General features: G+C 42.6%; 1 protein-coding gene across 11 annotated transcripts in view; it reads right to left on the bottom strand.

Moving 5' to 3' along the window:
• Positions 1–14,555, bottom strand: part of ALDH18A1 (aldehyde dehydrogenase 18 family member A1) — a 50,813-nt gene that overhangs the window by 7,227 nt on the left and 29,031 nt on the right. For all 11 annotated transcript variants that reach the window (XM_054435806.2, XM_054435807.2, XM_063670010.1 and 8 more), the window contains 7 exons: positions 14,344–14,488; positions 13,603–13,676; positions 12,260–12,353; positions 7,914–8,134; positions 3,333–3,470; positions 810–1,005; positions 586–707 (listed from right to left, as the gene is read on the bottom strand). In XM_054435806.2, the coding sequence (XP_054291781.1) occupies positions 586–707; positions 810–1,005; positions 3,333–3,470; positions 7,914–8,134; positions 12,260–12,353; positions 13,603–13,676; positions 14,344–14,488 (990 nt within the window). The remainder of the gene's footprint in view (positions 1–585; positions 708–809; positions 1,006–3,332; positions 3,471–7,913; positions 8,135–12,259; positions 12,354–13,602; positions 13,677–14,343; positions 14,489–14,555) is intronic.

A 14,555-nucleotide genomic window follows, 5' to 3' on the forward strand; every position in this document is an offset into this window, starting at 1 on the left:
TTGCAGGCATGAATTTAGGACACAGCACAACTTTATATTTGAAACTTACTGGCTTTTGGTTTGTTTACAAGCTTAACAACATAGTAAAAACATAATCCAGGGAGACATTCTACAAATTACTGAATCCCAAATATCACTGCATTAAGTACACTAATATTGGTAACCAAAGACACCAAGGGCAGGCAGTGAATGTACATAAGTTTTTGGTTTGAAACATTTCTGCACCATCTTTTCAAATCAAATCCAAAAAATAATATATGCTTGGGAACACCTTGACATGTGAATAAAAGATTGCCAGAAACAGTTCAGTCAGCATAGTGCCATGTGGTCTGTCTTACCTTTGAACCCTCTTTAGCACACAACATATTCCACTTTGTAATAAAGCTATTTGTGTATTGGTTTGGTTCGACTACTAGAGGGCAGGGGTTGTGTTTTACTCACACTTTACTTAGCATGGAACTTTGTACACAGAAGATATTAAAAAATATTGTTTCTTAAACTGCCTTATATGGTATGGCTGTGCCTGGTTTAATTCCACAGGCTTCTAAGACAGGAAGTAATGTACTAGTCCTGTGGAACTCTTACCTGTTCCACTCTCAGCATATCAATGATCTGGTCAAATAATGGTGTCCTGAGCAGATCCCGGTGGATTAACAAAGTCTCCAAAGCATTACAGGCAGCTGGATATTCACATTTAGAGTCTCTGACTGAAAGAAGATGAGCAAAGAATTGTTTCCATTGACATGATCCAGAGCTGCAGAGGATGTAATATTTCCCCCTTGTAAAAGAGAAGACCCCACCCAGCTCACCTAGCCTGGTGACCTTATCGACACTGGCCTCGGAATCCACATACATGTGACAGATCCCTTCGCTGTGCCCCATCACTGGAATCCCCTTAGCAGCTTTCTGGATGTCTCTGACCAGCTGGGAAGAGCCACGTGGAATAATCAGATCTATCATTTTGTCTAGGCGGCAAAGATCTTCAACTTCTTCTCTGGTATTCACCTTTAGAAGGAAAGAAGAAAAAGATAAAGATGACATCTGACCACACAAAATATAAAAACAGCAGCTTCCCTTTTACAGATAAACATCTGTACACTCTGAGAACTAAGTGAGACACTGTGAAAACTTACTCTAAAAACAAAATTAAGTTCCCGATCATGAGAATCAAAAAGTTGTCCAGCAAATGCTTATCAAACACTATATATTCGGTGCTGTGCTCCACATCACATATCACGCAGGACAATGCATGCTGTCAAAGAGCTCAGCGTCGAGTAGGGAAGGCAGCACTAGGGTACTGCTAGCCATAATATAGGGCAGACAATTTTAAAAATGCCAGAAGCAGCGCAAAGGGGTATCTATGAAGGTTAAATGCAGTACACTACTCCAGGCCATGAAGATCACAAAAGGGAGTGGCCTCTCTCTTGGTTTTCTATTCACAGCATTGAGGAAACGTTGGGTTGGTCTTGCTAGGGAGTCATGGTTCTCATGACTTCTGATGGCAACTTCTACCCTGGGATGTGGATTGGAATGACTTAAAGAGCCTGTGTGAGGACACTGAGATTATGGGCATTTTGTTTTCTCTTGATTTTTAATTTTTCTCCATATGGTCATATTACTTTTATAACAAATATATATGTGTACCAGAATGTTCACAGCAACTTTATTCCACATAGCCCAAAACTGGAAACAACCTAAATATTCATCAACAGAAGAAAAGATGAACTGTAGTATATGCAGGTAAATGGAACACTACCCAGCAATTAAATGAGAAAACTACTGCTAGATGCAACAATGGGAATGCATGCCACAGACATAACGAACAAATGACAGGCAACATAAACGTGTGTTTTGTTTGATCTCATTTATATAAATTTCAAGAATAGGCAAAAGGCCGGGCATGGTGGCACATTCCCAGCACTTTGGGAGGCTGAGGCAGGCAGACTGCCTGAGCTCAGGAGTTCGAGACCAGCTTAGGCAACATGGTGAAACCCTGTCTCTACAAAAAACAAAAAACAAAAAAACCACAAAAGTTAGCCAGGTCTGGAGGCACACACCTGTAGTCCCAACTACTAGGAAAGCTGAGGTGGGTGGACTGCTTGAGCCTGGGAGGCTGAGGCTGCAGTGAGCCGAGAGCCGAGATTGTGACACTGCATTCCAGTCTGGGCAACAGAGCAAGACCACGTCTCAAAAAAAAAAAAAGGCAAAAGTAATTCAATGTGACAGAAGTCAAAAAAGTAGTTTGTGGGGAAGGGGGCTACATATTGACTGGGAAGGGCACAAGGGGGCCCTCCAGGATGTTGGACTGTTCTGTATCTTGATACGGCTGGTGGTTATACATGTGTGTGTGTGAACAGTCACAGAGTTGTTCACAGGATCTGTATACTTTACTGTACGTATGTTACACATCAATAGGAAGAAAAGGAGGGAGAGCGCCTATATGTAAGCTAGGAAGTGGTGGGGCTGGGATTTGAATCCCTAAAATCTGCGCTCTTTCCAACCACTATGTTGGCATAAGAAAAAAACCAGATTCTGGTCACTGAGTGTGTAATGAGCAGGTTTGTAGACATTCTCCCAGTAGCCAACAGAATCCTGGAATGCTGGAGCAAATGAGCCAAAAAAAAAAAAAAAAAGGATCTGGAGTCAGCCTAGGTCCAAATCTAAACTCTATCACACACCATGTGACTCTTGGGGAATTACTTTACCTCTGAATCTGTTTTTTCCCAATGTAGAAAATGAGTCTAATAATTAATGATATTTTCCTTATGGGACTGCTGTGACGATCAAATGAGTTAACGGATAAAATGAGCCTTGCACATAGTAGGTACTCACCAAGTAGTAGCTATTATTATCAAACTTCATTTGACAGTTGAGGAGAATGAGAAATGGTCAGTTAAAGTAATGACCTTAATAATAATAGTGATAACAGCATGATCTCATACTCAACACACCACATGACAATTTATGACAAACTTTCGTAAAGTTTCTCATCTGACTTACCCTAGATCACTCTGCCAATGACAGGAACCTAGGCCTCACACTCTAGGTCTGGTACTCCTGCTGCCTTGTGACCCAAAGAATGAAGGTCTAATTGACACTCTTGTAAATAAATAGTGCCAAGACGCAGCTATAAGGGAGGGGCCTTCCTAAGCCACTGAGGACCCATCTGGCTCTGCAGAATGGCCTAAAGTCTGTAGGCTCACAGGCCTGCTGGAGTGTCAAGTCTGCTTGTAGTAGTGTCTTGGCTCTATGAGGCCTAAGTTTTGCTTTAAATTCCCAAACACCTGATCTGGCCCCTCTGGGCCCGACTTGGTGCATTCCCAGGAACATACCAGCTGCACGGCCTCCTTGACTCCATGGATTGAGAGAGCCTCCTGGGTCAGGAGGTGGAGAATCCGGTTGCTGTGTGCAGCCTCCTTCCCTCCTTTGAGTAACAAGCCGTTACCACTTGCGATAGCCAAAGCTGCCACCTGCAGATCAAAGTGAGAGCAGTGGATCAAAGGAGACAAACAGTAATAGCAACAGTGATGTTAGCATTGACAAGCACTCCTTCTGTGCTAAGCACTGTGTTCATCATTTTATAAGCCCTATGCTGTTTCATCTTCACAACACTGCAGTGAATTAAGTGCCTGTTTTATCCCCTACTTTACAGATAAGGGCACTGAAGCCCAGAGAGGTTGATGACTCCCCACAGTCACACAGCTTACAAATAACAGGGCTGGGAGCCAGACTGAGGTGGTTTGACTCCAGAACAAACCACTGGATTTTAGCAACTAAACTATATGGCTTCCTTAGCACCATTAGCAAAGAGAACTGAGTTGGCCAGGTGCGGTGGCTCACGCCTGTAATCTCAGCAATTTGGGAGGCCGAGGTGGGTGGATCACCTGAGGTCAGGAGTTTGATACCAGCCTGACCAACATGGTGAAACCCCATCTCTACTATAAATACAAAAATTAGCCGGGCATAGTGGCAGGTGCCTGTAGTCCCAGCTACTCAGGAGGCTGAGGCAGGAGACTTTCCTGAGCCTGGGAGGCGGAGGCTGCAGTGAGCTGAGATTGTACCCATTCACTCCAGCCTGGGCAACAGAGTGAGACTCCGTCTCAAACAAACAAACAAACAAACAAATAAAGCAAAGAGAACTGAGTTAAGTGACCAGGGCCACATGGCACCTCCCACCGTGGAGAACAGGGTCTTCTGCCACCTCTGTAAGGAAGCACTTGCTTCATCTGATCAGGCTGAGGCTGGGCAGCTCCTCTGGCCACATCCTGCTCTGGCCTTGGAACTGTTCTGAGAGCTCTAAGTGCTTGGTGCTAAGAACCTAGAGAAGACCAGAGCTCCTGCCAGCCCCTGGGCAGCTGTGGTAGAGACTGCTGAGAACAGAGTCTTTTTCCCACATGCCTGTCTGGGGAGGAAAATGCCTGTCTGGGGAGGAAAATGTAAACTATCCAGGAGGAGGGCTAGTTGCCTTGTTAGAGCAAAGAGTGAGTGACACTGACCTGATCATCCTACCTCTTATAAAAGTTAAGTAAATTTTCTCCAGACATAAACACACAGAATACTGCATACAATTTTTAGGATTCATGGATTCTGTGAAACCATCCAGGGCTGAGTTCAGATGAGGAGCCTTAGCTGTAGTTAGCCAATGAGGTATCAGCTCCTTGTGAGGTATCAGCTGGTATGGATGAGTGGTAGCAAAGAAAGTTCATGGATATAGTCCACACAGAGACTTAGGCCCATTTCTATTAGCAGAGGTGAGTTTGGCAGTCATCACTGTGGCATTTCTGCAAGACAGGTATGTGGCCAGAGAGGCAGTGTGCCAGCATCGGCCAGGGACTGAGGATAGGCCTCAGTGGTATGGGAGTCCCTTGGTGAACACACTGGTTTTAGGAGATGTCAGAGTACCCTTCACAGAGCATTCCAGATTCCACAGTCACCTATGTCTTATAGTAAAGAGGTGCTAGTTTTTTGTTTTTAAAATAGAATTTCCCTTTGAGACTTTGGGGCTAGTGCAAAAGAAGAGCTGGTATCCTATAGGACAGTCCAGTGGGGGAAATGCTCCCAGAATTCTGGGAGGCAGTTTAGGGTAATAAAGTGGGGCCACTCTCTAATGACACCTTGTATTTCCCAGCATGGCTGCTTGGCAAGAACTTTAACGCATGCTTTCTCAACCGGAGGCTGTGATATGTCAACTTGCTTAAACAGGATTGCATTCTTTTCTCTTTTTTGAGATGGAATCTCGCCCTGTTGCCAGGCTGGAATGCAGTGGCACGATCTCGACTCACTGCAACCTCTGCCTCCTGGGTTCAAGCGATTCTCCTGTCTCAGCCTCCTGAGTAGCTGGGACTACAGGTCCCACCATGCCCAGCTAATTTTATATTTTTTAGTAGAGACAACGTTTCACCATGTCGGCCAGGATGGTCTCAATCTCTTGACCTCGTGATCCACCTGCCTGGGCCTCCCAAAGTGCTGGGATTACAGGTGTGAGCCACCGTGTCCAGCCAAGAGTTGCATTCTAATTTCCATTAACTACTGAAAGTTCTTTTTCCTAACAGATGTACTTATAGGAAGCCATCAGTGACGCTGACAATAAAGGGGTCCGTTTCACATGGGCCAAGCCAGTTACTCATGAATGAGAGCAGCAGGCTAACAGAGACTTGTGGTCAGAGAGCAAAGTGAACCACAGGCTAAGATATTTGGAAATTTGCTCCTGCACTGTGGTATGGTAGGTTGATTTGGGCTCCAGTCCCAGTTGCACCTTACAAGTGTGACAGGAATATTACCTTCTATGAGGTTCAGTTTCTCTAGCTCTAAAATGGACATCTGAACAACGACTTTAGGATACTGGAGGAATCAAGAACGTATATTACCTCAAGAACAACCTGAGAATAAAGTCTCAAAAATTATCTTTTTTTTGGTTAAAAGACCTTCACACACACACAACTGTCTTTGGGAAACCTATCTCCAGTATTGAAAATATATTCTTCAGGATACAAAATCAATGTGCAAAAATCACAAGCATTCCTATACATCAATAACAGACAAACAGCCAAATCATGAGTGAACTCCCATTCACAATTGCTACAAAGAGAATAAAATACCTAGGAATCCAACTTACAAGGAATGTGAAGGACCTCTTCAAGGAGAACTACAAACCACTGCTCCATGAAATAAAAGAGGACACAAACAAATGAAAGAACATTCCATGCTCATGGATAGAAGAATCAATATCGTGAAAATAGCCATACTGCCCAAGGTAGTTTATAGATTCAATGCCATCCCCATCAAGCTACCAATAACTTTCTTCACAGAATTGGAAAAAACTACTTTAAAGTTCATATAGAACCAAAAAAGAGCATTGCCAAGACAATCCTAATTCAAAAGAATAAAGCTGGAGGCATCATGCTACCTGACTTCAAACTACACTACAAGGCTACAGTAACCAAAACAGCATGGTACTGGTACCAAAACAGAGAGATAGACCAATGGAACAGAACAGAGGCCTCAGAAATAACACCACATATCTACAACCATCTGATTTTTGACAAACCTGACAAAAACAAGAAATGGGGAGAGGATTCCCTATTTAATAAGCGGTGCTGGGAAAACTGGCTAGGCATATGTAGAAAGCTGAAATTGGATCCCTTCCTTACACCTTATACAAAAATTAATTCAAGATGGATTAAAGACTTAAATGTTAGACCTAAAACCATAAAAACCCTAGAAGAAAACCTAGGCAATACCATTCAGAACATAGGCATGGGCAAGGACTTCATGACTAAAACACCAAAAGCAATGACAACAAAAGCCAAAATAGACAAATGGGATCTAATTAAACTAAAGAGCTTCTGCACGGCAAAAGAAACTACCATGAGAGTGAACAGGCAACCTACAAAATGGGAGAAAACTTTTGCAATCTACCTATTTGACAAAGGGCTAATATCCAGAATCTACAAAGAACTCAAACAAATTTACAAGAAAAAAACAACCCCATCAAAAAGTGGGCAAAGGACATGAACAGACACTTCTCAAAAGAAGACATTTATGTGGCCAACAGACACATGAAAAAATGCTCATTGTCACTGGTCATCAGAGAAATGCAAATCAAAACCACAATGAGATACCATCTCATGCCTGTTAGAATGGCATTCATTAAAAAGTCAGGAAACAAGATGCTGGAGAGGATGTGGAGAAATAGGAACGCTTTTACACTGTTGGTGGGGGTGTAAACTAGTTCAACCATTGTGGAAGACAGTGTGGGCATTCCTCAAGGATCTAGAACTAGAAACACCATTTGACCCAGCCATCCCATTACTGGGTATATACCCAAAGGATTATAAATCATGCTACTGTAAAGACACATGCACACGTATGTTTATTGCAGCACTATTCACAATAGCAAAGACTTGGAACCAACCCAAACATCCATCAATGATAGACTGGATTAAGAAAATGTGGCACATATACACCACGGAATACTATGCAGCCATAAAAAAGGATAAGTTCATGTCCTTTGCAGGGACATGGATGAAGCTGGAAACCATCATTCTCAGCAAACTCTCACAAGCACAGAAAACCAAACAACGCATGTTCTCACTCATAGGTGGGAACTGAACAATGAGAACACTTGGACACAGGGCGGGGAACATCACACACTGGGGCCTGTCGGGGGGTGGGGGTGGGGGACTGGGGGCGGGATAGCATTAGGAGAAATAACTAATGTAAATGACGAGTTGATGGGTGCAGCAAACCAATATGGCACATGTATACCCATGTAACAAACCTGCACGTTGTACACATGTACCCTAGAACTTAAAGTATAATTAAAAAAAAAAAAAAAGAAAATATATTCTTCCTCCAATATCCACACCAGCCTCCAATGGCAGGGTATTTATTCACCCGGGGTATATACACACCTGGGGTAGACAGTCAGGACGAGATTCAAAGATCACCAGCAGAACTCCAATTGGGACAGTCACTTGTTCCAGTTCCAGGTTTTTGGCGATTCGGGTGCGGCGCAAAACACGTCCCACGCTGTCCTGGGAGGAGGCTGCGATCTGTCGCAGACCGATGGCCAGGCTGTTCAATTTGGATGTAGAGAGGCTTAAACGTTTCAGCAGAGGAGGTGCAAGTCTCCCTGAAAAGCCATTAAGAGGACATGATGAAGTAGCAGACCTGGCAGGCTACAGCTACCAACCAAGGGGCCTTTTTTTTTTTTTTTTTTTTCCCGAGACAGGGTCTCACTCCGACGCCCAGGTTGGAGTGCAGTGGTATGATCTAGGCCCAATGCAACCTCTGCCTCCTGGGTTCAAGCGATTCTCCCACCTCAGCCTCCTTAGTAGCTGGGACTACAGGCATGCACCACCAGGCCTGGCTTATTTTTGTAGAGATGGGGTTTCACCAGGTTGGCCAGGTTGATCTTGAACTCCTCAACTCAAGTGATCCACCTGCCTCAACCTCCCAAAGTGCTGGGATTAGAAGTGCGAGCCACCGTGCCTGGCCCAACTGATGTGTCTTGATGTTTTACTGAACATGTGGGACTGCATTAGGAACAGACTTGGGAAGACAATGACATGCCACTTAAACGGTCTTTCTTGGGGGTTCATTTGGTAGTACACAGCATCATGTAAAGCTGTGTACCCTGATACCCTTTGTCCCAGCAATTTCAGTTCCAGAAATTTATCATTTGTATGAACAGGCAGGCATGTAATAAGGATACTTACCATGGCATTTTTGTAATGCTGAGAAACTGAATTCTACCTAAATATTCAGACAATGGTTTATAATTGTTATTATAAATAATATATCTAGGTTCACTGACATGGAGAGCTGTCTAGGATATAGTCTACGAAAAAGGCAAACTATAAAACAGCATGTATGATATGATCCTATTTATCAAACACTGCACATATATGTGTGCAAGAGAAGAAATCTGGAACACATCCAGAATAGTAATAATCTATCTTTCTATATTTTTTTTTTATAATGAGTGAATTATTTTTATAATCAGAACCAACAAAGATGTTTTCTTCTAAAATCAAATGTTAAATATTTTGGGAAGGAGAACAGAATTTTAAAAAAGAAGACTTTTTTGCTTTTTTTCTTTTAGAGACAGGGTCTCAGTGTGTCACCCAGGCTAGAGTGCAGTGGTGCAATCATAGCTCATTGAAGCCTTGAACTCCGGGGCTCAAGTGATCCTCCTGCTTCAGTCTCCAGAGTAGCTAGGACTACAGGCATGTATCACCATGGCTGGCTAATTTAAAAACATATTTTGTAGAGATAGGGGTCTCACTATGTTGCCCAGGCTGGTCTCGAACTCCTGGGCTAAAGTGATCCTTCTGTCTCCACTTCCCAAAGTGCTGGGATTACGGGTATGAGCAACAATGCTTGGCCAAAAAAAAATAGAATTATGGCAAGCTCATATGCAGAATTTTCTATTTTTTTGAGATGGAGTCTCGCTCTGTCGCCCAGGCTGGAGTGCAGTGGCGCAATCTCGGCTCACTGCAAGCTCCGCCTCCTGGGTTCAAGCCATTCTCCTGCCTCAGCCTTCCGAGTAGCTGGGACTACAGGCGCCCGCCACCACGCCCGGCTAATTTTTTGTATTTTTAGTAGAGACGGGGTTTCACTGTGTTAGCCAGGATGGTCTCCATCTCCTGACCTTGTGATCTGCCCACCTTGGCCTCCCAAAGTGCTGGGATTACAGGCGTGAGCCACCGCACCCGGCCCAGAATTTTCTTTAAAAACAGTAGTATGCATGGTGTGATTCTCTCTCTCCACACACAAACATGTACGTACATATTCATATATATACATGTATATACTCAGGAAGACCATTTGAAATCATATATCACAAATCATTACTGTGGTCAATGTTGAGATTACAAAAATTTTCCCTTTCCTTTTTTTACAGTCACAGCCACCAAGATAAAATAATAAAAAGATTTCCGCCTTGGGGGGAAGCAACTGACCTTATATTAAGAAAAAAAATTAAACCATCTTTCTACCAACCAATTATACAAATTAATTAATGTTCTTTACTTTTCCCCATATGCTAAAAAAACAAGTTTTAATTATAGTGTATGTTAAATGTTACATCCTGGCTTTTCACCTCACAATGCAAGTATATTTTCCATGTTGCAAAAAATTATCTTAATTACTACTAAATATTCCATTAATTTGATACAGCTGAACGCACTTAACTACACCTACATTATTAAATGCTCAGCTTGTTTCCAGTTTTTCAGTGTGATAAATCTTGCTCTAAGTATCTTTAGATAAAGAGCTATTTTCTTTTCTTTCTTTCTTTTTTTTTTGAGATGGAGTCTTGCTCTGCCGCTCAGGCTGGAGTGCAGTAGCGCAATCTCGGCTCACTGCAACCTCTGCCTCCTAGGTTCAAGCGATTCTCCTGCCTCAGCCACCTGAGTAGCTGGGATTACAAATGTGAGCTACCACGGCCAGCTTTTTTTTTTTTTTTTTGAGATGGAGTTTTGCTCTTGTTGCCCAGACTGGAGTGCAGTGGCGCCACCTCGGCTCACGGCAACCTCTGCCTCCCGAGTTCAAGCGATTCTCCTGCCTCAGCCTCCTGAGTAGCTAGGATTACAGGCATGCGCCACCAAGCCCGGCTAATTTTGTATTTTTAGTAGAGATGAGGTTTCTCCATGTTGGTCAGGCTGGTCTTGAGCTCCCAACCTCAGGTGATCCGCCCACCTCGGCCTCTGAAAGTGCTGGGATTACAGGCGTGAGCCACTGCAGCCAGCTGTAATTTTTGTATTTTTATAGAGACGAGGTTTCACCATGTTGGCCAGGCTAGTCTCGAACTCATGACCTCAGGTGATCCGCCCACCTTGGCCTCTCAAAGTGCTGCGATTACAGTCATGAGCCACTGCGCCCAGCTGTAATTTTTGTATTTTTATAGAGACAAGGTTTCACCATGTTGGCCAGGCTGGTCTTGAACTCAGACCTCAGGTGATCCGCCCACCTTGGCCTCTCAAAGTGCTGGGATTACAGGCGTGAGCCACCGCACCTGGCCTAAACACCTATTTTCTTTAGAAATAGTTTTTGAGGATAAACTCCCCGAACTGGGATTGCTAAGCCACGCTCATGTATACCCAGGGCTTTGTTCTTAACCCACTGTGTGTCCTTATGCATGTTCAGAGAGGTATAGCTGGGATCAGGAGTCAAAGTTCTGCCAACAACAAGCTGTGGAACCTTGGGCAACAACAGGTTTACCCTCTGTGGGTCTTAATTCTTTTACTTTAAATTAATGAGTGGATAGTATCAAAGATTTCTTCCAGTTCTGAAAATCTATTTTACCTTTTGTAATACTATAAAAATGAGATATAAATTCTAGAGGAAGTTCTAAAACAATGGTTCAAAACTGTTTTAAGGAATGAAAGTAACATTGTTGAACCTTGCAAAACTTCTTTGAAAGAAACACCATTAATATGGATGTTCAAGATAATGCAAAGGAAATTTAAAACCCCATAAAATCAATCCCTATTATTTTTAAGGGGGAAAAGACAGGATTAAGAAAAAGAAGAGAAAGAGTCAGGGCCCTGACTCTCTACATGTCTAAGTGTTTGCAATGTGAATTCAACATCTTACTTTACCATTAGCACCTCAAGGGTATTTCTGGATGGCACCTGGTGCTAACTCAGGGAAGACAAAAGACTGGTTAATTAACTAAGAAACAAGCTATCTTTCTTCACAGGCTGCACAAACTATTTCTACAACTCTTTCACATGTACAGTCCATCTGTGTTTAAATCCTGGTCCATCACTGACCATATGGCTTTGGGCAAGTGACAACTTCTCTGAGCTTCAGTTTCTTTCTCTGTCAAATGGGGATAATAAGTAGTAGCTATCTCAGAGGCACTATGTTATGAAGATTAAATGACATACTGACTGCATAGCCCTTAGCACAGTGCCTGTCAATACAGAAAGGCTTCAATGAATGTTAGCTATTAGCTGAATGTCTTAAGCGGTGGGGTTTTCAATCTTGTTCTTTTTTGTCCTGACAGCCATAGTAGCCACAGCTTGTGACCTGTGGGGAATGAAAAAGGCTCCTCTGGGGGTTGTACTAAAGTATCTGGGGAAGGAGAATACCAGCCACCCATCTACCCTCAATAGAAATGATACATAATGTACAATTTCTTTTATAACAATCCTTATCTTTAGGCAGACATAAGAATTATTAGTAAAACTAAAAACCAAAATAACGCACACCCGTCCACAACATTGACTCTAAATTGCCTGGTCTTTACCCTCTGCTTCCTCCAAGTCTTTTTTGTTGGCTAACAGGATCTCATCACGCTGGTCCGTCAACAGATCAGCCAGATGATGGATAATTTCTGCTCTCTAGAAGAAAGGTACACCATTAAAAAAACAGAGATGTTAATCCAAGAAGAATGCACACCGCAGTTTTTAAACCTACTCTTCTGAGAGTGCCAGGCCTTGCTCCCACATCCACGATCATCACCAGTTGAAATCTCCTGAATTCCCATCACTTTCCACCACTGCTCCCCTTATTTCTTCCTTCCTCTCTCACTGCCAACCTCTAGGTCACATCTTACTTTTCCTCCTTTTTTTTTCTTATGACTCCTGATTATTATAATTAGCAAACCATGGCTAATTATAATAATCAGGAGTCATAAGAAAAAAAAAAGGGGGGAAGGGGCATGATGGATACAATCTGTAGGAGACTGTATAATCTGTAGATTACGTAACGTACAGGGGCCAGTACTTTGAATTAACATGTTACATAGAGTCTTACATATTTAATGTAAGTTTATTACATTAGTTAGTTTATTTCCAGGTAAGTTTTTACATCTGGTTCTTCCTTGTAAATTATTTATTTAATGCATTTAATCAAAGTGAAAAAATTCAGTCCTAGGTACTTGAAGACACCCCAAACCTGACCCTGCTAGATTAGGAAATGTGGCAAATCAGTATGCTGATTATTGGAGGAGCAGAGGGAAGTGGTTTGAAACGGAAGCCAGGCTCCTCCTTGGCTTTCCTTTCTCTGCCGTTGGAGTTACTTTCTCTTTTCTCAGGCCAAAGGATTCACTAGTATAAACCCCCATACATCTTCACTCTCAAATCTGTCCTTGACAACATAACCCCTGGGGGACTAGCTCCCAGCTTCTACCTGACCTCCTCACCACTTCCAGCCTCATCATGTTTGCTACTTAGACTAATTCAAGCCAGACAGGTCAGGGCTACCAACTATGGAGCAGGCTCTCGAGCTTCCCATCTTCTAGGCAAGTCAGGGGATTTGGAATGGGTTGGGATAAGTAATTTTCCCACATTTCCATGCCCAGTATGTGGCAGAATTAGGTAACCTTCCTAATCTCATCATTTTTATGATGCTTTTGATCAAAACATCATAGCGATGAAAAGTTATCTTGGGCCTCTGTCTATAAACGATAAAATGGAAAATAAAATTAAGAAAAAGAAAAAAGGCAGAGCAAATTTGAATCAGACTTGTAACTCAGATAACTCTGTGGCTCACTAGGAATAAAGATGGAGTCAGCAGGTTTGACTCCTGTAACCATACAGCATGACTCACTCTGAAAACTATAACAATATTATCACCTAAGGTTATTACCTGCTCAGGTTCCAAGGTGGCCAACATCCTTCCTCCAGATCGAGCCATTTCTCCCTGCTGCTCAACAGTAGGGCCTGCAAGAATATATGCAAATATCAGGTCATGGTCACTTTAGTTCTGTCTCTAGTTCTACTACTACTACAGAGAGAACTACCAGCACATGCACAAGCTCGTGACACCCACAGAAGGAATACATGATGTCCTGGTATGCTTGTTTCACACAGGGGATCACCATGACCAATAAAATAGCAAAAGAATGTGCCAGATTCACTCAGGTATAAACACAAGAACTTGCCTGTATTTCTGGGGCAGACAATATACTTTGTTTTCTAGAATTCTTCTGAATTCCACTTCGGCGATATTTTTTAATGTGTTTACACTTCTGAATGCAGATTATGAGGCAATTCTGTCCTTTGTGAACACTCGAGAGCACATACTGTATCATATGCATCTTTGCATCTCTAGTGCTTACTAGCACCTGGCATCTAACATAGGCCTAGCAAATGTTTCTTGAGAAAATCAATGCTTATATATTTTAACCAAGTGATTTTGCAGAGAATAGGTCTAGATAGGCAGGTTAGATAGAATTTCACAAAAGCAAAGCAAAATCCGATTTTGCAAACAGCGTTCAAAACAATGCCATATTTCATAATATTAGCATATCAATTTTGTGATGTCTAACTAAGCCAGGTGTCACTAGTTTCCATCACAGGCCTTGGGACCTCATGAAGAACTATTTACCTGCAGGCTTTACTTCTGAAAAGAAGGTACCAACTTTCTTCCCCTCCACGATGTCTGTGATGACGTGCCCAGACACCTTTGGGTGGGTTCCATTGGCAATAACAACAGAAGTGCCACCTTGCAAAGCCCAGAGGGCTGCTTTCACCTAATGAGACAGGTTAGATCCAGTAAAGATGAGATTCAGACCTATTCACCCACATTTTAAACTTGCA

This window comes from Pongo pygmaeus, chromosome 8 (genome assembly GCF_028885625.2).
Source record: "Pongo pygmaeus isolate AG05252 chromosome 8, NHGRI_mPonPyg2-v2.0_pri, whole genome shotgun sequence".
Lineage (NCBI taxonomy): Eukaryota > Metazoa > Chordata > Mammalia > Primates > Hominidae > Pongo > Pongo pygmaeus.